This window comes from Loxodonta africana, chromosome 18 (genome assembly GCF_030014295.1).
Source record: "Loxodonta africana isolate mLoxAfr1 chromosome 18, mLoxAfr1.hap2, whole genome shotgun sequence".
Taxonomy (NCBI): Eukaryota; Metazoa; Chordata; class Mammalia; order Proboscidea; family Elephantidae; genus Loxodonta; species Loxodonta africana.
In genome coordinates this window covers 68,933,096-68,954,619 of record NC_087359.1, presented here as the reverse complement: position 1 = coordinate 68,954,619, position 21,524 = coordinate 68,933,096, and the positions used below count along the sequence as shown (strand labels likewise).

Sequence of the window (21,524 nt, the reverse complement as noted above, 5' to 3'; positions counted from 1 at the left end):
CGGCCCGGCTCGGACCGACGGCGCGGGACAGACGAACAGACCGGCGGACAGTAGCCAGCTGGACGCACCCACCTGGCCGCGCGGCCCCCAGGGCAGAATGAGCCCCCGGGCAAAGGCTGCTCGCGGGCCGGCGGGCGGGCCGAGGGCGGCGGGGGCGGGACGGGACCGACGAGAATCCCGCGGAGGTGAGGCCGGGGGCCGTCCCGCCCCCGAGGGCAGGCCCTGAGTCCCGGCCCCGCCCCGGGCCGCTGGGGTGTGGGCTTCGCCGCCCGCTGCGCTCGGCTCCCTCCGCTCGGAACCCGCGCCGGCGCCGGCCGGGGCTGCCAGGGTGAGGCTGGAGAGGGGCGCCGCGGGGGCCTGGGGCCCGGAAATCGGACGGGGACGGGATGGGCTTGGACTGCCGGGCCTCCTGACGCAGCCGCACTCGGATTTCGGGGTTTCTCTCCCGAATCGGGAGCGCGTAACTTCCTCCTTCCCGCCTGGATCTATCTGGTCTCCCACCCTACTTGACACCCAGGGTCCTTCCTGCCCCGGCTTCTGCTCTGTCCCAGTTCGGGGCCACCCGGGCCTGGCCCAGTGCCCATTGGCTCTCTAGTTACGGGGCGGGGGGCGGGGCTGAGAGATTCAGGATGCAGAACTGAGGTAGGGGGATGGATGGTCAAGGGGGTTCGTCAGGTTCGTTGCAGACCGATCCGGCCGTAATCAGAGAGAGGCTGGGGCTCAGCGGGAGCCAGGTGAGTGGGGAAGAGGAAGACCTGTGGGAGATGGTGGTCCGTGGGGGCTGGCATAGGGGGCAGGGTTCTTCCAGGCAGGCCACCTGCCTGAGGCCTCCCCATGTTCCTAGGATGATGGCCACCCCAGAGAGCCTGTTCTCCACTGGGGGCGACCTGGACCCAAGCCAGCTACAGATGGAGCCCGATGAAGTGGACACCCTGAGGGAGGGAGAGGACCCAGGTACACAGAGAGGACAGCCCTCAAGGAGTGGGGGACAAGGGGACTGGGGCCTCCTGGATGGACACTCTCATTTTGTTTCCACCCAGCTGACCGGATGCACCCCTTTCTGGCCATCTATGACCTTCGGCCTCTGAAAATGCACCCTTTGGTGTTCGCCCCTGGAGTCCCTGTCACAGCCCAGGTGGTGGGCACTGAAAGATACACCAGTGGATCCAAGGTGGCCAGGCTGGCACCAGGAAGCGGGTGAAGGGAGGACTGGCAGAGTGGAAGACTGGGATCCAACTTCAGTTCTTTGCAGGTGGGAACCTGCACCCTGTATTCTGTCCGCTTGACTCATGGCGACTTTACCTGGACAACAAAGAAGAAGTTCCGCCATTTCCAGGAGCTGCACCGGGACCTCCTGAGACACAAAGTTCTGATGAGTCTGCTCCCTCTGGCGCGGTGAGAAGGAGCAAAGTGCTTACTGTGCAAGGCAGGCGCCTTTCACCCCATAGAAGCACGAACTCCCCATCCTCATGATTTCTTCAAGCCTCTCTCACCCCAGCCACAACCTTTCCTCCTCCCAACTCTGGCCGCCAGGCACCCCTCCTCACCCTGGTTGCCAGAAAACCTTCCATGCTCCGCTCTCCCTGCCCATGGTTTTGTGCCAATACCTCGGCCGGGCTCAATGCCCAAAATGCCCTTGGCAGTCTCCTGCATTCTCTTGTCTCCATTCCCAGGGTAGGGGGGCTCCCTCCTGCCAGTCTCTAGGCTTCCTGCCCTCCCCCAACACTCCACCCAGTGCTCCAGAGGCCCAGGCACCCAGGCCTTAGCTCTTACCTGACCCTCACCCCATCCCTTCCACAGCTTTGCTGTTGCCTATGCTCCAGCCGGAGAGGCCGCCAACAGAGAGATTCCCTCTCTGCCCCGAGCGGTTCCTGAGGGCTCCGCCAGACACGCAGCCAGCAAACAGGTGAGATCAGACACTAGGTCTTCTAGGAAGGGGTTTGGTGTGCAAATGCCTCTGGTCCCATCTGTTTCTCTCTCTTCCCTCCATCCCCGCTTCAGAAGTACCTAGAGAATTATCTCAACCGCCTCTTGGCCATGTCTTTCTACCGCAACTATCACGCCATGGTAAGGCCCTGGGACTGGATGCCTGGGTCCATTTGAGCTAGGAAGGATCATCAGACTACCAAGGGAGCTAAGGACCAGGGTTGGTAGGGTCTGAGGGACTGAGAGCCAGGGTCTCTCCTCTGAGCCTTTGCCTTCTTTTGCAGACAGAGTTCCTGGAAGTCAGTCAGCTGTCCTTTATCACAGACCTTGGCTCCAAAGGACTGTGAGTGTCTAACACCCCTCACCCAGCCATCTGCAAACATTTCAGGATCTCTCCCTGCCCTGAGAATAGGGAACGCAGTGCAGAATGGGTTGGGAGGTTTGAGTTCCTCATCTAGTATCTCTTCTTGATTTTCCCTACAGGGAGGGGGTGATCCGCAAGCGCTCAGGGGGCCACCGGGTTCCTGGCCTCACCTGCTGTGTCCGAGACCAAGTTTGTTATCGCTGGTCCAAGAGGTGAGGGCTGGGCTGCACGGCTGGGCACTGGGTGGGGGTGAGGAAGGAGATCCGAGGGCAGGGAGGAACGGATGGAGCCCTTCCGCTCCAGGTGGCTGGTGGTGAAGGACTCCTTCCTGCTGTACATGTGCCTCGAGACCGGCGTCATCTCATTTGTCCAGCTCTTCGACCCTGGCTTCGAGGTGCAAGTGGGGAAAAGGAGCACAGAGACACGGTATGGGGTCCGCATTGACACCTCCCACAGGTAAGGCCGCTTGGGGAGTGGAGAGCCAGGCCTAGAGCCCTGAGGGTTGTTGAGTGGGAGAGACCATGGAAGAGAAGAAAGTTTCTACCAGGGAGCTCGGCCAGCCAGATGCTTGGGACTGCTCTTAAAGTCCAGGCTCAGAGAAAAGGGTTTGAATGTAAGCCTGGGAGAGGGGCTGATAAAGACAAAAAGGAACTCCATTCATTCACTGAACCTAAGTGTCTGGCATCATACTAGGTGCTGGATACGCAACGGCAGATATGTGCCCTGTCCCTATGGAGTTGTGAGTCAGGGACTAAGACAGGAAGTGGGAAAGAAGTGCTAGTCAAAGGGGGGAGGTCTCAGGGCAAGGCCAGAGGCATGGAGGTGGAGGGTTAGTGCTCCATTTCATTGCTCCTGTCCAGGTCCCTGATTCTCAAGTGCAGCAGCTACCGGCAGGCACGGTGGTGGGGCCAGGAGATCACCGAGCTGGCTCAGGGCCCAGGCAGAGACTTCCTACAGCTGCACCAGCATGACAGCTATGCTCCACCCCGGCCTGGGTCCCTGGCCCGGTGGTGAGACACTGACATCCCTTCTGAGCATGTCTTGACCCCCGCGGTGTTTTTTGACTCCTTTACCCTCTCTTTTATCTCCTATGACCCTTCCGATCTCATTGACCCCCTTTGACTTCTGTCATCTCCCTGACCTTTTTAAGCTTGCTGATCGCTCTGATCTGATCTTTCGGATCTTAACCCCTTTGACCTCCAAACTCCTCTGACCCCTGACCTCTCTGATCTCCTGTGACCTTAATCCCCTTCCCGTACATCAGCTCCCTTTGTTCTCTCTGCACTCCTCAAGTCTCTCTGATGTATTCATTCATTTAGTAAACATTTTCTAAGCACCTACTGTGTGCCAGGTCTAATGCTGGGAATGACACAGGATTCTCTGGTTTCCCCTCCAGTTAGTTGAGTGGGTGATTCCGTCATGAAACAGCGTGAACTTGCCACACTAGCGATAGATGCAGAGTGAAGAGCCCAGAGGAGGAGCGTCTGGCCCAGCGTGGGGATGTCAGGACAGGCTTCCAGAAGGCAGGAACACCAAGGTTAGCCTTAGCAAGACAAAGAAAATGGAGACAGCTGTCCGAGCAGAGAAGACAGGAATAGCCTGACGTGTCTGGGAACCAGCAGGATTGCTTGTTGTTGGAGCGTGAGGAGGCGTGGTCAGAGAAGAGTCCAGGGGAATCCGCAGCGTGTGATCATGCAGGGCCCCGTGTGCTAGGCGCTAGGCTAAGGAGGTTGAACGTTATCACAGGCCAGAGGGGAGTCATGGAAGGAATTTTGTGTTGGAGGTAGTTTTGAGAATTTTTTTTTACAAAAGAACTAGTAATAGCTAATGCTTACGTAGCACTTAACTATGTGCCAGCGACTGTTCTAAGTGTTTTACGTGTGTTAACTCGTTAAGTGCTCACGATAACCCTATGAGGCAGGTACAGTTGTTTTCTCCATTTTACAGATGAGGAAAATTGAGGCAAACAGGTTTAGAATCTTGCCTAAGGTCACACACCTTGTCAACAGTGGAACCAGGTGGAGGTCTGGGTTTAGTACCTGTGCTTAACCACCAAAGTAGACTGTTGGTTATTAAAAAGTCTAACAATATGGAAACACATTAAGTAAAAGATAAATACATTTCCCGCTCATCGACCACTCCTTTACCCCAACTCCCTTCCGGCAGTCCCTCCCGACAACCCTATTTCTCTCCCCAGAAGCAACCCTGGCGACAGTTTGATCTGTATCCTCCCAGGTCTTTTTCTGTTGTTTTCATATGTGCACGCACAGCTGTCTATTTTAACATGAACAAGTTCACTCTTCTGTGACTTACTTTTTCACTTAACACATGTGTTAGAGATTAGACGTTTAGGTTACTTCCAATTTTTCAGTCTTATACAACTGCTGAGATGTACACAATCTTTGCCTAAGCATTTTATAGGACGTAAGAAACCCTGGTGATACAACACTTAAGCGCTCGGCTGCTCACCAAAAGGTTGGTGGTTCGAACCCCCCCACCAACCGGCTCTGTTGGAGAAAGGCCTGGTGATCTGTTTCCATAAAGATTACAGCCTAGAAAACCTAATGGGGCAGTTCTGCTGCATCACATGGGGTTGCTATGAGTTGAAAATCGATTTCACAGCACCTAATAACAACAACTTTCCTAGAAATATAATTACTGGGTCAAAAGGTGTGTTCATTTAATATTTTAATAAACCAAAAACCCAATGCCATTGAGTCGATTCCAACTCATAGTGACCCTATAGGACAGGGTAAAACTGCCCCATAGTTTCCAAGGAGCGCCTGGCGGATTCAAACTGCTGGACCTTTGGTTAGCAACCGTAGTACTTAACCACTACGCCACCAGGGTTTCCAATATTTTAATAGGTACTGCCAAATTGTCCTCTAAAAAGGCTGTCCAAAACCAAACCCATTGCCGTAGAGTCGATTCTTATTCATAATGACCCTATGGGACAGCAGAGAGCTGCTCCACAGGGTTTCCAAGGTTGTAATCTTTATGGAAGCAAATTGCCACAACTTTGTCCTGAGGAGTAACTGGTGGGTTGGAACTGCCAGCCGTTTGGTTAGCAGCGGAGCACTTCACCACGGTGCCACTGGGGCTCCTCTCAGTGTATATTCTCATAGTCTATGAGAATACCCACTTTCCCATGTGCTGATACTGTATGCTCCCAGTGATTTTAATTTTTGCCAACCTATAGAAAAATGGGTTATTTCATTTTAATTTCAATTTTCTTGTTTACTAGTGAAACTGAACATCTTTTTCTATGATTGACCATTTTACTTTCCTCTGTGAACTGTCAGTTCTTATTTGTTCACTTTTCAGTTGACTTATATGTCTTTTTTCTATTAATTTGTTAGAGCTCTTTATGTATGCTCTATTACTCCTGCCAATCAATCATTTTCTTTCGTTTATTGTGTCTTCTGTAACTTGTATTTTTATTCAGTCTGTACTGGCAAATTCATCCCACTTTGATATATCTGATACCATCTGGCCTCTCTGATCACTCTTGATCTCTCGTCCCTGCTCTCGCCTCTGACTCATGACTGTCCTCGGTCTTCACTCTCCAGAGCTCTCTGACTTCTGACTCCTCTGACCTCCTTGGCTTGGCCTCCCCCCAGGTTTGTGAATGGGGCGGGTTACTTCGCGGCTGTGGCAGATGCCATCCTGCGAGCACGGGAGGAGATTTTCATCACAGACTGGTGGTGAGTGGGGGAAAGGTCCAAGCAAGAAGAGGTGGGAGAGGGCCTGTGGCAGTTCAGCTTGCTGGCCAGAGCAGGAGGTGGAGGAGGAGGAGTGGCTAGTTGTCTGGGCCTTTAGCTTGCCCCTCACCCCTTGTCTTGAATTCCAGGTTGAGTCCTGAGGTTTACCTGAAGCGTCCAGCCCATTCAGATGACTGGAGACTGGACGTTATGCTCAAGAGGAAGGCGGTAAGGAGGGTGGCCCGGCTAGACGGTATGTGGCTTATGGATGGAGGTTGCCTAGAAGGGACTGTAGCATGGGAGAAGGTAGGGAATCTGAGGCTTCAGGGGGAGGAAATGTTCCTATCCTGGCACAGTGTTGGCAAACATCGCTTCTCCTGGCCCCTTCTTCCCTGGTGAGAACTGACAGATCCCTCTTCATGTTCCCCTCTACCTGGTATAGACTTCTCTCCCAATACCTGTAACACTTTATTGTGTTACCTACGGGGTGCTCACACCTATCTCTCTCACTAGACCGATAACTCCTTGAGTGGAAACACTGACTGATTGATATCGCTAGATCCAGTACAAGGCACAGTGTCTACCATGTAGGGGGCATCTGTGGATGTGGGAGGATGGATGGAAGGAAGGATACATGATAGAGGGTGGGTGGGTGAGTGGATGGATAGATGATGGAAAGGGAGAAGGGTAGGAGGTGATGAGGTTGGAAAGGTGGATAGACAGGAGAGTGGGTGGGTAGATGGGAAGATGGATGGATAGATAAGGGTAGGTGGGTAGATAAGTGGATGAAGAGAGGATGGATACTAGGGTAGTTAGGAAAATAGCTGGGTGGATGAGTGGATGGATGAATGGGTAATCAGATAGATGCTCAATCTAAGTTTGCTGCAAGCCTCACCGCAGAGTGTAAGTGGCAGAGCATCCAAGATCTCCAGGCAGGGTGGAGGGACAGACAGGAATCCTGAGCCTGGGGAAGGGCTTTGGGAAGGTGGAAAGGGGCCATTCTGGGAGAGACATTAGGGTCTGATTCCCCCCACTCACCACAGGAGGAGGGTGTCCGTGTGTCTGTACTGCTGTTTAAGGAAGTGGAGTTGGCCTTGGGCATCAACAGTGGCTACAGCAAGAGGGCTCTGATGCTGCTGCACCCCAACATAAAGGTGACTCTCGGGCCTCAGAGACCTCTCCCACACTACAGCCCTCCTCATCACACTTCCCCATCCCCTCAACCTTCCTTTCCCTGAACATCTCATCCTTTCATTTTCCCATTCTCCCTCCCAACACCTCATCTGTCTTCCCTTACCTAAACCCACCCTCATGAGGTGCCCCACACCTGTTCCAGGTGATGCGCCACCCAGACCAGGTGACTTTGTGGGCCCATCATGAAAAGCTCCTGGTGGTGGACCAAGTAGTGGCCTTCTTGGGGGGGCTGGACCTTGCCTATGGCCGCTGGGATGACTCACACTACCGACTGACTGACCTTGGGGACTCCTCCGAATCAGCCGCCCCTCAGGTAATCCCCCAAGGCCTTCCTGAGTGCCTCCAAACTCAACTAACCTAAAATCTACATTCTTTCCCAGCTTCCGCCTCTCCCTACCCCCACCCCCACCCCCCCGGGCCCCAGTGATTCCAAGCACTGCTCAGCCTCTCTGGGACCCCCAAGAACCCACTCTGAAGATACTCAGTCTCTTCCCCATTTCTACTACCTGCGCCACCCCTGATTCCTCCAGGGATATCAAATGCAGCTGAAAGGAAGGGCTGGGAGTCCATCTCTCTCAGTTTCATTCTTCCTCCCTGTATCTCCTGTCTGTCTGTCTATACTCTTGCAGTCCTTCTGCCTTTTCTTTGGCCCTGGCTCTGTATGGCCCATGACCCTGGCTTGGGCGTGTTCCTCCTACAGCCTCCCACCCCGTGCCCAGGCTCTCCAGCTACCCCAGACCTCTCCCACAACCAACACTTCTGGCTGGGCAAGGACTACAGCAATCTTATCACCAAGGACTGGGTGCAGCTGGACCGGCCTTTTGAGGGTGAGGGCCCCCCTCCTCCAAAGCCCCCAAGAGCTGGGAGCAGGGGTATAAACTGGGACAGAGACTGAGGATGAGGGTGAGATGAGATGGATCGAGGCTGAGGCAACCTTCCATCTGGTAGGCTCTTCTCCCTCCCTGCCCCAAGTGGCCCCAAGAGACCAGCCCTGCCCTCTCCCCTGACTCTCCCGGGACCCCCAGATTTCATTGACAGGGAGACCACACCCCGGATGCCATGGCGGGATGTTGGGGTGGTTGTCCACGGCCCCCCAGCCCGGGACCTCGCCCGGCACTTCATCCAGCGCTGGAACTTCACCAAGGTGCTCACTCCCTCCTGCGGGCACTAGAGGCTGGGAGAGAGACAGGGGCAGCTGACCACCTCCCTCTGACACTGCCACCCTCTACCTCAGACTACCAAGGCAAAGTACAAGATACCCATGTACTCCTACCTGCTGCCCAAGTCCTCCAACACTGCAAACCAGCTCCCCTTCATATTCCCTGGGGCACAGTGTGCTACTGTGCAGGTGAGGGCTTCCACCTCCTGGCCCTCTCAATGCCCCAGCCTACTCCCCTTGCCTGGGAAAGCCCCACCCCCACCCCCCGCCATGACTACTCCTCTCTCTGGTGAGGACTGTCTTTTGCCACATCATGTTCACCACTTCCCTCAGGTCTTAAGGTCAGTGGACCGCTGGTCAGCAGGGACTTCGGAGAACTCCATCCTCAATGCCTACCTGCACACCATCAGGGAGAGCCAGCACTTCCTCTACATTGAGGTCTGACCGGGGTGGGGTCTGTGACAAGAGGATGGAGGGGATGGCCTAGGAGGGAGACATACGATGTTAGTGAGTGTCACTGAGGACTAGGATAGCTGGGGCTGGGCCCTGAGCCAAAGCAGAATCCTGAGCCTGGTCCTGGCCTGGAGCCTGGGGTGGGAGCTGGGGGCAGGGGCAGGGGCCAGGCTGCTGATCTCTATCTTTGGTCCCTGTACCAGAATCAGTTCTTCATTAGCTGCTCAGATGGGCGGACGGTTCTGAACAAGGTGGGCGATGAGATTGTGGACAGAATCCTGAAGGCCCACAAGTAAGGTGGACTGGCAGGAAGGTGGGGACTATGAGCCTGGCTTAAGCCCAACTGGAGTGGGTGCTCTGGGGATAGCTCACACCTCTGACTTTACCCCCCTCCCTAGACAGGGGCAGTGCTTCCGAGTATATGTGCTTTTGCCCCTGCTCCCTGGCTTTGAGGGTGACATCTCCACAGGTGGTGGTAACTCCATCCAGGCCATTCTGCACTTCACTTACAGGTGAGCCCCCAGGCAGACTCTGCTTCTCCACGGCCCCATCCCACCCATACCCCTCGTTACTCTGTCCCAGGCCCTTCCTGCCTTTGAGGCCTGCCTCTCTCCTGGTGTCCCCACCCCCTCTCCTAGGCTCTGCCTCCCTCACACTTTCTTTTCCCTCAGGACTCTGTGTCGTGGGGAGTATTCAATCCTACATCGCCTCAAAGCAGCCAGTGAGTGCTGGGGGCTGGGGGTTGAAGCTCTGGGCTCTGGGGGAGGGGAGGTTGGGAACCTGGAGCCCAGAGGGTGCAGTGGGGAGAAGGAGCCTCTTTCTTGTGTGCCTCTGGGCCTGCTGACCTGAGACCACAGGGGACCTTTCACTGCAGAGAGATGTACACAGACCAGACTCTAGGAAGGTCTTCTGAAGAGGAGGTGGGAAGGATAGGGCAGCAGCTGCATGAAGGGGGCACTTCTCACCTTACACACACACCACCCCTCTCATCCACAGTGGGGACAGCGTGGCGGGACTACATGTCCATCTGTGGGCTCCGCACACATGGGGAGCTGGGTGGGCACCCAGTCTCAGAACTCATCTATATCCACAGCAAAATGCTCATTGCCGACGACCGAACAGTCATCATTGGTCAGTGCTGGAGCTGGGCCCCTGGCCGTGAGAAGAGGGGTGGAGGGATGCAGGGGTGGAGGAGGGTCCAGCCAGGGGCAAAGAGCTGAGGGGGTGGGGTGATGGAGACAGGACTGAGGCCCAACTATGGATGGAGGCCAAAGAAGGCGTGTTGCCCACAGGCCGGTGGCCTGGTGAAGGTGCAGGGGTGGGGACACTCCGGGCCAGGCAGACACAGTCTGTCTTGTACCCACCCCAGGCTCTGCAAACATCAATGACCGGAGCTTACTGGGGAAGCGGGACAGTGAGCTGGCTGTGCTGGTTGAGGACACAGAGATGGAGCCATCCCTCATGAACGGGGTGGAGTATCAGGCAGGCAGGTTTGCCTTGAGTTTGAGGAAGCACTGCTTCAGGTATGGCCTGGGGTGGGGGGCTGCAGGGTGGAGGTGGCCAGGGCTCTCTGCCTTTCAAGCCGGGTATGAGGGGTGCATAGAGGTAGTCTGGCTTTCCCAATAGGCAAATTAATCCAGTTTGGGGTACCAGCAAAGTAGGGACACCAAAAAGAAATATTTTTACAAGAATTTGATATTAAAAAAAAAAAATAGAGACAAAACTGTTGGACTCGTTTACACGTATTTTACTGTTTAATATTACATCTATTTTGGATGACCTGAGAGGAACTAGAGAATTTTTCTGGTACTCAGTCTCTCTTAGGGTTTTCATCTGGCCCTGCTGGATCCCTTTCTCCCATAGCATGATTCTCGGGGCCAGTGCCCAGCCAGACCTGGATCTCCGAGACCCTGTCTGTGATGACTTCTTCCAGTTGTGGCAAGAGACAGCTGAGAACAATGCCAATATCTATGAGCAGGTGGGGGTGTGGGGCGTGGCCTAGGGAGAATGTATGGCTCATGCTCTCGGGTGGAATGAAGAGAAGTCCCACCACACAGCTATTCTCAGGAGGGGGTGAGGGTCTGGGGGTGCTGACTACCAAGGGATTCAATGGCCCAGGGTCAATGTGGGTGGTATTGAGAGATGGTATGAGGGGAGTGGAGGACTCCAGGCGAGTAGGACTGGACCCTTGGGAGAGTCTCACCAAACCTTATTGGCTCCCACTTCCCTCCTCCCCACAGATCTTCCGCTGCCTGCCATCCAATGCCACACGCTCCATGCGGGCACTCCGGGCATATGTGGCTGTGGAGCCTCTGGCCACGGTCAGCCCTCCCTTGGCACAGTCTGAGCTCACCAAGGTCCAGGGCCACTTGGTCCACTTCCCCCTCAGGTTCCTGGAGGACGAGTCTTTGCTGCCCTCCCTTGGCAGCAAGGAGGGCATGATACCCCTGGAGGTATGGACATAGCCGAGGCTCCAGGCAGGGGAGAGATCACCAGCTGCTAGGCTTCACTTTGTCTGGCTCCTGCCCCTTAACCGTGTGGACTGAGGGCAGTGCCCTTTGAGACCCGGGGGAGGCAGGCACCCCCAAGGGGGACAGAGAAGTCACAGAGGCCCTCCCTTGGGAAGCAGCCAAGGAGCCACTCCCAACTCTAGACTGGCGAGTCAGGAGACGGGCCCAGAGAACGGCGTCCTCCCTGCCGCCCAGTTTAAACCAGTGCTACAGAGAAGCAGCACAACTCCTGCTGGGACACCTGGGGTCAAGCTGCTTACTCCAGAAGGTGGGGACTCTGCCCTGGGCCGTCCCCATCGCCCCCCTCCTCCTCCTACCCTTGAACCCTCGCCTGCCCCGGGGCCTCTCCCAGCCTGTTTCTGCCAAGGTGGAGGAAAGGTCGGAGCCACTTCTGACTTCAGCCCTCACTGCGGGGGCTACACTAACCGCCTTCGCCAGCCTGCTGACAGACACTAACTTTGTATCAGTACAATAAGTGTTTCATAAATAAAAGTGTAAAAAAAGTCCCTGCCTTTTCCTTGGCAAATCCCAGTGCTCATCTGAGCCACCTCTCCCTGCCTACACAGAGCACCAGTCTCTGCATCCACGGGAGGGGACATTCTCCACCCCACTCGTTTCCTCTTTCTCCTGTCTCCATCTCTGCTCTACCTGATTGTGGCTTCAGGAGCTCAGTCACCTGGCTGCTGGGAGAAGAAGGTGTTTACTTAGTGATGCCTGGGTAGAAGGATGGGCAGAGCCAGACCAGGGCACCTGGGGAAGTGTGGCACTGACCTTGCAGCTGCATGAGGGAAGGGTGCCGAGCAGGGCCTGGAGAGACTGCCTCTGGCTTCTCGAGGAATGGCACTGAGAGAGGCTTATGGAAGCCCCCAGGGGAGTGGTTAAGGGTTTAGGCTTCATTCACGTCAGGAAGAACTGGGCCCAAATTCTGGATTTGTCACTTATTAGCTAGGTGACCTTGTCAAGTCACATCACCTCTCTGGGCCTCAGTGGTGCCAACTGGGAAAGCCATGACTGGCTTTCTCTAAAGATTCATTCACTGATTTAAATATTTATTGATCACCTCCTTGGGTGGTACAAGGAAGGTCTGGTAATCTGCTTCCTTAAAGATTATAGCCAAGAAAACCTATGGAGAAGTTCTAGTCGGTAACACACAGGGTTGCCATGAGTTGGAATCAACTCCATGGCAACACGTATACTATATTATTTGCCAAGGACAGAGGTAAGTACCACAGACAAAGTCCCCACCCTTTGCCCTAGAGCGTCTCTGCCCAATACGATAGCCACTAGCCACATCTGGCTATTTAAATGAATTAATATTAGAAAAAAATATATAAGTTTTTTCCTTGGTCTTACACTAGCTACATTTCAAGTGCTCAATAGCCATGTGTTGCTAGTGGCTAGCATATTGGACAACACAGGCATAGACCATGTCCATCACTGCAGTGCAAGATTCTATTGGTCAGTGCTGCGCTAGAGAGAGGAGACAGACTAAATTGCACAGTCTGTGAAAGAGTGTGGCACACGTCAGATTGAGGATGGTTATGTCCTGGGTGGAGAGAAAAAGATGGGATAACAGAGGGATATACAGAGAGAGCTTCAACTGTAATTGTTAACTTACTTCTTAAACTCAGTGGTGGGTATATGGATTTTTGTCATACATATATTTTAATATCTTTTTGTATGTCTGAAGTATTTTGCAATTAAAAGAAATAGTTTAGTATAGGTCCTGGCTCGTGCCCTTCATTCCCCCCAGCCTCACTCCCCGAAGTCTTGGGATTGGCACAGAAGCATGAGGAAACTGAGGGAAGTGGAGTGAGGAGTTTAGGAAGCCTTCTTAGAAGAGGGAGTCTGTGTGGGGTGATGGTAAGAAGAGAGAGAACACTGTTGTCTTGCTCCCATCCTCTCCTTTGAGTCTAGCCCTCCTTTCCTCACAAGAAGCCACTTCCACACAAGAAATCCCCTCTCCCACTCATAGAGGTCCCTGGGTGCTAATTGGCATTCTTTTAATTAGCCTCATTATCAGCAGTAAGTGCCTCTTTCCCTAGGGAGATCATTAACTCATTAACTGTGGAGTGGGGTGGAGGTGGCAGCGGCTCCAGGCTTGGCTGGGGGCTAGGTGGGCTTCTCCACACTGTTGGTCTATCTGCCCTTCTCCCATTAGGCCTGGAGTTTCTTTTTTAAAAAATATTTTATTTTATTGATTTAACACGTAACATACACCCAATTCAACAGTTTCTACAAGTACCATTCAGTGACTTTGATTACATTCTTTGCGTTGTGCAACGTTTCTCACCCTCCTTTTCTGAGTTGTTCCTCCCCTATTAACATAAACTCACTGCCCCCTAAGGTTCCTATCTAATCTTTCCAGCCGCTCTTGTCAATTTGATCCCATATAGATAGATCTTAAAAGAGTATAATGCTCAGTGCAGACATTATCAGTGAAGCTAAACTATTTGTTTTCAAGAAGACTTCAGGGGATATTTTTGGTTTAAGGTTTAAAGATTATCTCAGGGCAATAATTTTGGGGGTTCATCAGCTTCCATGGTTTCAGAAAGTCTGGAGTCCATGAGAATTTGAAATTCTGTTCTGCATTTCCCACCCTTTTAATCAAGATTCTTCTCTAGAATCTTTGATCAAAATGTTCAGCAATGGTAGCTGGGCACCATCCAGTTCTTCTGATCTCATGGCAAAAGAGGCAGTTGTTCATGGAGGCAATTAACTGCACGTCTATTTCCTTCTCCTATTCCTGATTCCCCTTCCTCTGTTGCTCCAGGAGAATAGAGACCAGTTGTCACGCCTAGAATGGCTGCCTAAAAGCTTTTGAGACCCCAGGCACTATGCAAAAAACTAGGAGGTAGAACAGAAGCATTAAACACATTATTAGGCCAATTAACTGTGATGTACCATGAAACCATGGCCCTAAACCTCCAAACCAAGGAACCAAATCCCATGAGGTATTTGGTTGTATACAAACAGCCTCAGCAGCTACTCTTTTGTTGTTGTTGTAAATATATTTATCACATAGCTTTTGTCAATTCAACTTTTTACAGGTGTACAATTTATTGATAGGAATTACAATAATCAACTGTGCAACCATACCCTCAATCAATGTGATTTTTCCATGTCTGTAAATGGAAATTCAGTACTCTGTAAGTACTAACCCCTCCCCTTCCTCCCTGCTTCCCGCCCCTGGTAACCACGAATAAACTTTGGTCTCTATGCATTTGCCTTTTCTTGTCTTTTTACATTAGTGAGTCATACAATACTCAACCTTTTGTAACTGATTTATTTGACTCAGCATGTCTTCAAGTTCCATCCATACTGTTAAGTGGAGCCCTAGTGGCACAGTGGTTAAGAGATTAGCAGCTAACCAAAGCGTTGGCAGTTCGAATCCACCAGCTGCTCCTTGGAAACCCTATGGGGCAGTCCTACTCTGTCCTACAGGGTTGCTAAGAGTCAGAATCCACACGGCACATAACAACAACAACCCAGACAGCAGGTGCCTTCATTTAAGTGTTGTTGAACCTCTTGTGGTTTCCTGGCCCTGTGCTGAACAAGACTGACATCATTCCTGCCTTTAAGGAGATTCAACAGACACTTACAATTCAATGTTAAATGTTACTGTGGGCTTAAGCCAGGCAGCTAAAACAGAAGAAGAGCCAAACTCAATCTTAGTGGGTCAAAGAAGCCTTCCTGGAGGAGGTGATTTAGATATGTAGGACAGGGCAATGGATGATGAGAGAGGATGGTCAGGAGGCTGAGGAATATTCCAGGGAGAAAAAACAGCAAGTGCAAAGACTGGAAAAGAGTATGCTGAGTTCTGAGGACTGTGTGTAGTTGAGTACTTCAGGATGGCTGAAACATGTGAAGTTGAGTGGTGTAGTATTGAACAACAAGGCAAGAGAAGCAGGCAGACTCTTCAAACGCCTTTGATGCCACACTTTTGGCTCCACCTAGAAGGTAGTGTGGAGCCAGTGAAGTGTCTTAAACAGTGACATCAGAGCTGAGTTTTAGAAAAATTATTCGCTGGGTATAGAAAATCAACTTGAAGGGGTCAAGCAGGGAAGCTGATAGAGTAATGGAGATGAGAGGTGACTGCGGCCCGGACAAGGACAATGGCAGGGTAAATGGGGTGGGGGAGATAAGACGATGGGAATCCCAACGTTCTAAGGATAAGGGTCCAGAAAGGAGGTAGTTCAGCTTCTTTCCAAGAACCTTTCTTTCAAAGTCTACTAACTAATGTTTATATTAAGGCTGGAGGTGGGGTCTCTCACAGATAGTGTTGGTGCCGGAAGGGATCTCTGAGATCATACAGCCTCCCCGCCTCAGTTTCACAGTGAAAGAAAATCCCAGAGAAGCAGAGCAACTTGTTCAAGGTCACACAGCAGGGCTAGGCAGTACGTGACTCCTTTTTACTTACATAGCATTACCCAGCCTCCAGCAAGGCTAATGGCTGGGGGTGTTGTGCCAACACGTTTAGCTAGATCTAAGGTGAACCAAGCAAGATTTGAAGGCGTTGGACACAGATTTCTCCTTCCCATGCCACCCCTTCTGCCGCGGGGCTCCAGTGATCAATGAATAATCGTTGAAAACAGTTCCTTTGTGCAGAACACTTTAAGAGACGTGCAGAGACATAGGTTTGTGGTAGAATTCCCTATCCTGAGATCCCCTCCTCAACATTCCCAAATCCAGACAGGTAAAGGGCTATGGGGCATTCCCGAGGCAGCCAGCCCTCCACCACCCCTAACTCCCACATGCTTTCTCCAGCCAGGTTCTCACGGAGAGGCCCCTCCCCCAGCGGCTCGGCTGTTGCCATGGCAATTGGGTGGGTGGACAGCCCATCCTATCTGCAGGCCACCCAGCCCTCGCGTGGGGAGTTGCCATAACAACCCCCCTAGTAATAGAGGGGGGTTGGGTCCCGCCCCCCACTCCCCGCAACTAGAGAAGTGGGTGGTTTGATTGGCAGCTGGGCACACAAAGAAGGAGGAAAAGGGAAGAAAAGGAGCCAACAAAAACCTAAGAGGAAAATGCGGGAGAGAAAGGGCAAAAAATAGAAGCGAAAGAAACACGTGTGCGCACGCGCGCCAGCCGGTGGCCGCGCTCTGCGGCCGCCTCGGCCACCGCCCACTTCTTTCACGCCAGGTTCGCGCGGTCGCCCAGTCCTCGCGCGCGCCATTCGCCCTCTCACCTGCGCCTGCGCGCAGGTGTCGGCGCCTAGGGGGAGGGGGAATCCGGCGCGCTCGCGTCACGTTCGCTCCTCCACCCTCCCAGTGCGGGGCCACGCCGCGCCTGCGCAGGAGAGGCGGGCGGCTCGGGTTGCAGGCTCCGGGGCGATAGCGCCTGTCAGTCGGTGGGTCGGTCTTCCTGCCGGCCCTCCCCCTCCCCGTTCTCCGGGGGAGGCGCGGTGGAGCCCGCCCCGGGGTCCCCGATGGGGGAGAAGCGGCGACGGCGGCAGTGGAATAACCAAGCCAGAGCGTGAGCGGCCCTGGGGCCCCGTTCCCGGCGGAGGCCATGGGCGACCCAGCCCCCGCCCGCAGCCTGGACGACATCGACCTGTCCGCCCTGCGGGTGAGCGCGCCGTCCCCCAGCCTCGCCCTGGTCCGCGCCCTCGCCGCCGGGGACCGAGGTGGCCGCACGCCTCACGTGCTCCCCGGGCACCCCTCGGCTACCCCCGCTCCCCGCGGCGCCCCTGCTCCTTTCTGGGCTCCTGCCGTGGTCGACCCCCCGGCTTCTGCTCCCCTTCCCTCCCCACTGGCTGCAGATTCTGGGAGCTAGTTTGGTCTCCACCCTGTGGTGGAGGGTGCCCCGCCCCCACACTTCTCCGCCACCCCTACCTTCACCTCGAAGTACGGGACCCCCTTCCTCCCAGGTGATCGAGGGCCACCCTCTGCTTCCCTTAAACTTATGTCCCCCACCAGCTGCAGGATCCTTCCCGTGGTGCCTCTCTCGGGCCCCTGACGTCCTCTTGGCCCTCTATCCACCCTTGCCCTGACTTCTTCCTCCCCTCCGCCTTCTCCACCAATTTTGACTTTGTAACTCGTCTTGACAGCCTCCCCCTCGCCACCCTCTCTTCCTCGCCCACCGCTGAATTGCATCTCTTCCCCGGCCGGTATTTCAGCCTCCCCACTCCACCCCACACCTCCTACCTTCTCCCTCACCCCCGTGTTCAGTTCGTATCCTTTCTCTTGTGTTTCAAGTGCAGCAGTCCAGAACCAGGCATTTCCGGTCTCGGGGTCTGTGAATATTACATTACCAAGCCTGCAGCAGTGTCGGGCTGGGAGGAGAGACAAGTGCACTGGGGGAGGAGAGAAAGGAAGCGTTTATTCTCTTCACAAACTCTGGCCTGGCCTAGGAAGAGGATGTTTATATGTATACACACACGAACACACGCTGCATGCGGCCGGTCGGGAGGTTTGGAAAAGCAGTGGGGATTTATATGCCGGCTGGGGAGGGCGGTGGAGATCTCTCAGGGGAGAGGCTAATGACAAAAGGGGTCAGAGGAAATAACTGCAGCAGGAATTTCTTCGAAACACCCATTTATTGTCCCCCTTGGGGCTCTTACACGCTCTGGTTTAGGAGCTTTCAGCAGCCTTTATGCGTTTTCTTTTTTTCAGCAGGAAGCTCCTGCTTAAGGGGAGAGTTAGTGATTTCAAGGTGAACACCCCAGACATCCAGGTGGTTTTTTGGCCCTGTGTCCTTGGGGCTTTCTCACTAGGCCAGGGTGTGGGGAGAGCAAGATTTCCCACCTCTAGGTTAGCTTCTCTGGAGGCCCCTGTTCAAACAGCCTTCTGGCTTTTGAGTTAGCGGGGAACATGGCCCGTGTAGGGAAAAGGCGGTCAGCCACACAGGTGCCCCGGATATGACTGGAGGGGAGAGGGGAATTGAAGAGAGCAGAGTCATGTCGTTAATTGGGTTTCTCTAGGTGACACAGTTTTTTTCTTGCCATTCAGGTCATAATTTGTTTGGTGCAATGTTGGGCTATGAGACCTGACTTGCTGGAGATAAGGTGATAAGTTGCTAGGAGGGAGACAGTATTGAATTGGGGGGGGGGGCGTGTTTGGGGGAGGGGCTCTGAAGGCTTTAGGAGGGATAGTCTTAAGGCCAGAGTTTAAACAGGAATTCTCAAGTCAGTTGAGATAGAAGAAAAAAATCCACCTCTGAGTAAAAGTCCCTTAATAGGCTGTGCTCTGGGATGAACCCTCCACCTTCCCATCCCGGCTCCGTTGTTGATTAACTCTGGCTGCAGATTCCTGTGGCTGTAGTGACTGAAATACAATAAGAACTGGGTGGATCCAAACCATGACCTTTGGTTGGAACCTTGTGAGACTCTGGGCTTCTCTTTTCTTTTAGTCTCTTGTGGTGTTGGCCTGGACCCTCAACCTGGAATTTCCAGCAATTCTGGAATCCCTCAGACCTTGGATATGGCATTTCCTTCCTGGACTTCTCTGTTTGAAGCAATGTTAGCCTCCTTCCTCGATTGCTTTCTGCCTTATTCTCCTTTTTCTTTCCTCAAGAGAGCCGGGTGACTTGCTCCCAGTGCTTCCGTCTGTCCTGCCTCACGCTTCTCAGGAAAGTGCTCCTTTCCCCAACTACCACCCCAGTGCCGTGGGCTTGTGCTTTCTCTGACATGGGGCTAGAGAGGGCCTGCTCTCTCCTTGCTGCTGACCTTTTCTCAGTGCCTTTCCCTTCCACCCCACCTCAGAAAGCTGCTGTGGCACTGTGAAGCTGCGCAATCATCTCTTCTTCTGTTCCCGTCTGCTTTTCAGTGAGAAATGGAAACCTAGAGAATTAGTAGCAAAGCATGTTTCCCTTTACTACCTCATCTTGTAATAAGGGGTTGAGGGTTGGAGGGAGAGAAACATATTTATTTATGTTTCCCCAGCATCTATTAGCTGCGCTTAAAGAGCCCAAGTTGTCTTTCTCCTCTTGTTTCAAGATGAGGCTTGGTTTTCGGTTGGTGATGGAAGTAATAGCTGATGTTAGGGAGGATTGAATTGCATTAATCTCTTAGCCATGTGTGAGGAGACTGAATGGACCTGCTACTTTGTGACCCACAGCCACCCTTGACCTCTTCAAGGCCCCATTTCTCCACCAGCACAATAGCTCGGTGTGGTGTGGAGAAGCAAGGGCTTTGGAGTTGTATTACTGAGCTCAAGTCCTTGCTTCCTCACTTTCTGTGTTACCTTGGCCTTGCACCCCCTTATTCCTTTACTTGCTGCAGATTATGCAAAAAGCTTTACCTGTCTAAGGCCCTGTTCTCTCATCTATAGGGTGAGGATGGTAATAGTATTAAACCCTAGAGTCGTTGAGGATTAAACGATACACTGCATGTTAAGTACTTAGTCCGGTTCTTGGCACATAGTGACCATGTGGTAGTCCTTACTGTTATCAGATGGAAACCCTGGTGGCGTAGTGGTTAAGAGCTATGGCTGCTGACCAAAAGGTTGGCAGTTCAAATCCACCAGATGCTCCTTGGAAACTCTATGGGACAGTTCTACTCTGTCCTACAAGGTCGCTGTAAGTCGGAATGGACTCGACGGCGATGGGTTTGGTGGTTTTTTTTTTAATTGTTACCAAATGGCAATCAGAGAAGCCTTCTAGGACAACTGTATCTAAAATAACACTCCCTCTCCCACTTTATTTTTGTATAAAGCTTTATATAAACTTTTATATAGCACTCCTTTAGTCTGCTTTATTTTTCTTCATAGTATTTTTCACTAGTTGATATTCCTATTTATTTCTGTCAGCCCCAATTAGAGTGTAAGCTCAGTGAGAGCTAGGACTTGGCTTTGCTTATTTTTGCATCCTCAGTGCCTATAACAACGTTTTACACATAGTGTGGGGCTCAAATACTTGTTGGGTAAAGGCATGTAATCACAAGTACAAAAAAGTTTATTAAGTAAACATCAAACTTGTTAGGCTTCCTCTTGCCCTTCTCTTATATACGCACAGTTAAGAATACATCTTCTCTGAGTTGTTTTTGGAATCAAACCTTGGCTGGTGGTAAACAGCTCCGGAAGCCTCCATGTGAGAGAGGCCCTTGAAGTAAAGCTAGGATCATCCAAGAGAAAATTTGGGCCTCTTGTTTCAAACCTTCTCTGTGTCCTAGCTTGGTTATATTCCAGGAGAATCTTCTGACTTGAAACTCTTGGCTCTCGCACAAGGGATAAATATCAGCGGAAGTAGATGGGACAAGGAGGAGGAAGACCCCAGGCTGACCTGCTTCCCTTTGCATGCTTCCTTTTGGTTGACCCACTTCATAAATCATACAGCTTCTCTTTACTGTCCAACCAGCTAGAAGTTTTAGGCTGCAGTGCCCTTGAAACTACAGAGCTGTGCTTGTGTTGCTCACTGAAATGAGCTGGAATGCCGTCAAGAGAGACTTGTTGCTAGGTGGTAGTTGCTGACAGAGATGTTCTTTTTCAAATGTTTTTTTTTTTGTTGTGTCTGTTCTCTGGAGAAGTCTCTTTCCCTTCCTTCTCTCTTCATGCGGCTGTGGAGCCAGCACCACTGGGAAAGCTGGCAGCTCTGGGCATGTATTTCTAGGCCGCTAAGCAACAACACGGGACTGCTGTTGTGTCCTGATGTGCTGGCTGTCCAAATGTTGATGGCAGATGCCTTAGGCAGGGGAATGGGAAGACAGACCTCCTGTAGCACAAGTAATAGCATTAAGTGGTGACCTTTTTTTCTAGGCAACTGCAAATAAAGGGTGGTGCAGTTTAGGAAGCAGGTGGCATTCAGAGTGAAGTGAAATGTTGCTTTGGCAAAATGGTGGAAGGAAGATTACAGCCAGTTTTGCTGGAACTAGGTGTTCAGCATGCCCCAAAGGAGGAGCTAGACACCACCACCCTTTATGGTAGTGGCTAGGGCAGATTTTCAACTCGACGGCAGTGGGTTTGGTTTTTTTGGTAGGACAGATTGTTGTAGCCCTTCATGATACGTGAGAGGAAGTTCTTTGAAAAGTGAGATTTTGACACTTAACAGTAAGAGGGTCGGCAAGTGCTTGCCCCAAGAGTTCAGTTAAGGCTGCATAGAATCCAGATCTGAAATCTGCCCTCCATTCCTTTCAACTTTGAACCCTGTGCCTAAGACGGGGTAACTCACACAGTTTGGATATGTAGAGTGTCCTCACTTGTCATCTAAAGGACAAGATGGCAAGAAGTGTACAACTGCTGTTTACAAGTTTGCATTCTACCGTAGGTCCGTAAATAGGGAAT

The 21,524-nt window shown here is 52.5% G+C and overlaps 2 protein-coding genes and 1 long non-coding RNA gene across 20 annotated transcripts in view; 2 read left to right on the top strand and 1 right to left on the bottom strand.

The window, feature by feature from the left end:
- The first annotated feature begins 271 nt into the window (after window positions 1-271).
- Window positions 272-11,834, top strand: PLD2 (phospholipase D2). 7 transcript variants are annotated; one of them, XM_064271659.1, is made up of 26 exons: window positions 272-328; window positions 676-734; window positions 845-954; window positions 1,041-1,171; window positions 1,253-1,395; window positions 1,801-1,906; window positions 2,002-2,067; window positions 2,211-2,269; window positions 2,410-2,502; window positions 2,594-2,746; window positions 3,151-3,300; window positions 5,911-5,994; window positions 6,141-6,219; window positions 7,035-7,145; window positions 7,328-7,498; window positions 7,886-8,012; window positions 8,211-8,329; window positions 8,420-8,533; window positions 8,678-8,782; window positions 9,001-9,089; window positions 9,196-9,309; window positions 9,469-9,518; window positions 9,794-9,928; window positions 10,167-10,320; window positions 10,661-10,775; window positions 11,038-11,834. In XM_064271659.1, the coding sequence occupies exons 3-26, from the start codon at window positions 846-848 to the stop codon at window positions 11,260-11,262; spliced, it is 2,802 nt and encodes a 933-aa protein (XP_064127729.1). In that variant the 5' UTR covers window positions 272-328; window positions 676-734; window position 845; the 3' UTR covers window positions 11,263-11,834. The 7 variants fall into 7 exon arrangements, with proteins under 7 accessions (XP_064127729.1, XP_064127730.1, XP_064127728.1 ...); XM_064271660.1 differs by having other exon boundaries at window positions 300-328; window positions 687-734; XM_064271658.1 differs by lacking the exon at window positions 272-328 and having other exon boundaries at window positions 339-734.
- LOC135228119 (uncharacterized) lies at window positions 8,249-17,809 on the bottom strand. The gene is made up of 3 exons (XR_010318442.1): window positions 17,454-17,809; window positions 8,741-8,827; window positions 8,249-8,359 (listed from the first exon to the last, which is right to left on the bottom strand). It is a non-coding gene; the product is annotated as an uncharacterized LOC135228119 (long non-coding RNA).
- MINK1 (misshapen like kinase 1) overlaps window positions 16,590-21,524 on the top strand; it is a 59,181-nt gene continuing 54,246 nt past the window's right edge. For 7 of the 12 annotated variants that reach the window (XM_010596539.3, XM_064271656.1, XM_064271654.1 and 4 more), the window contains exon 1: window positions 16,590-16,875. In XM_010596539.3, coding sequence (XP_010594841.1) covers window positions 16,819-16,875 — 57 coding nt within the window. In that variant the 5' untranslated portion in view covers window positions 16,590-16,818. The remainder of the gene's footprint in view (window positions 16,876-21,524) is intronic. The other 5 variants (XM_010596541.2, XM_010596543.2, XM_010596542.2 and 2 more) reach the window with 1 other exon arrangement.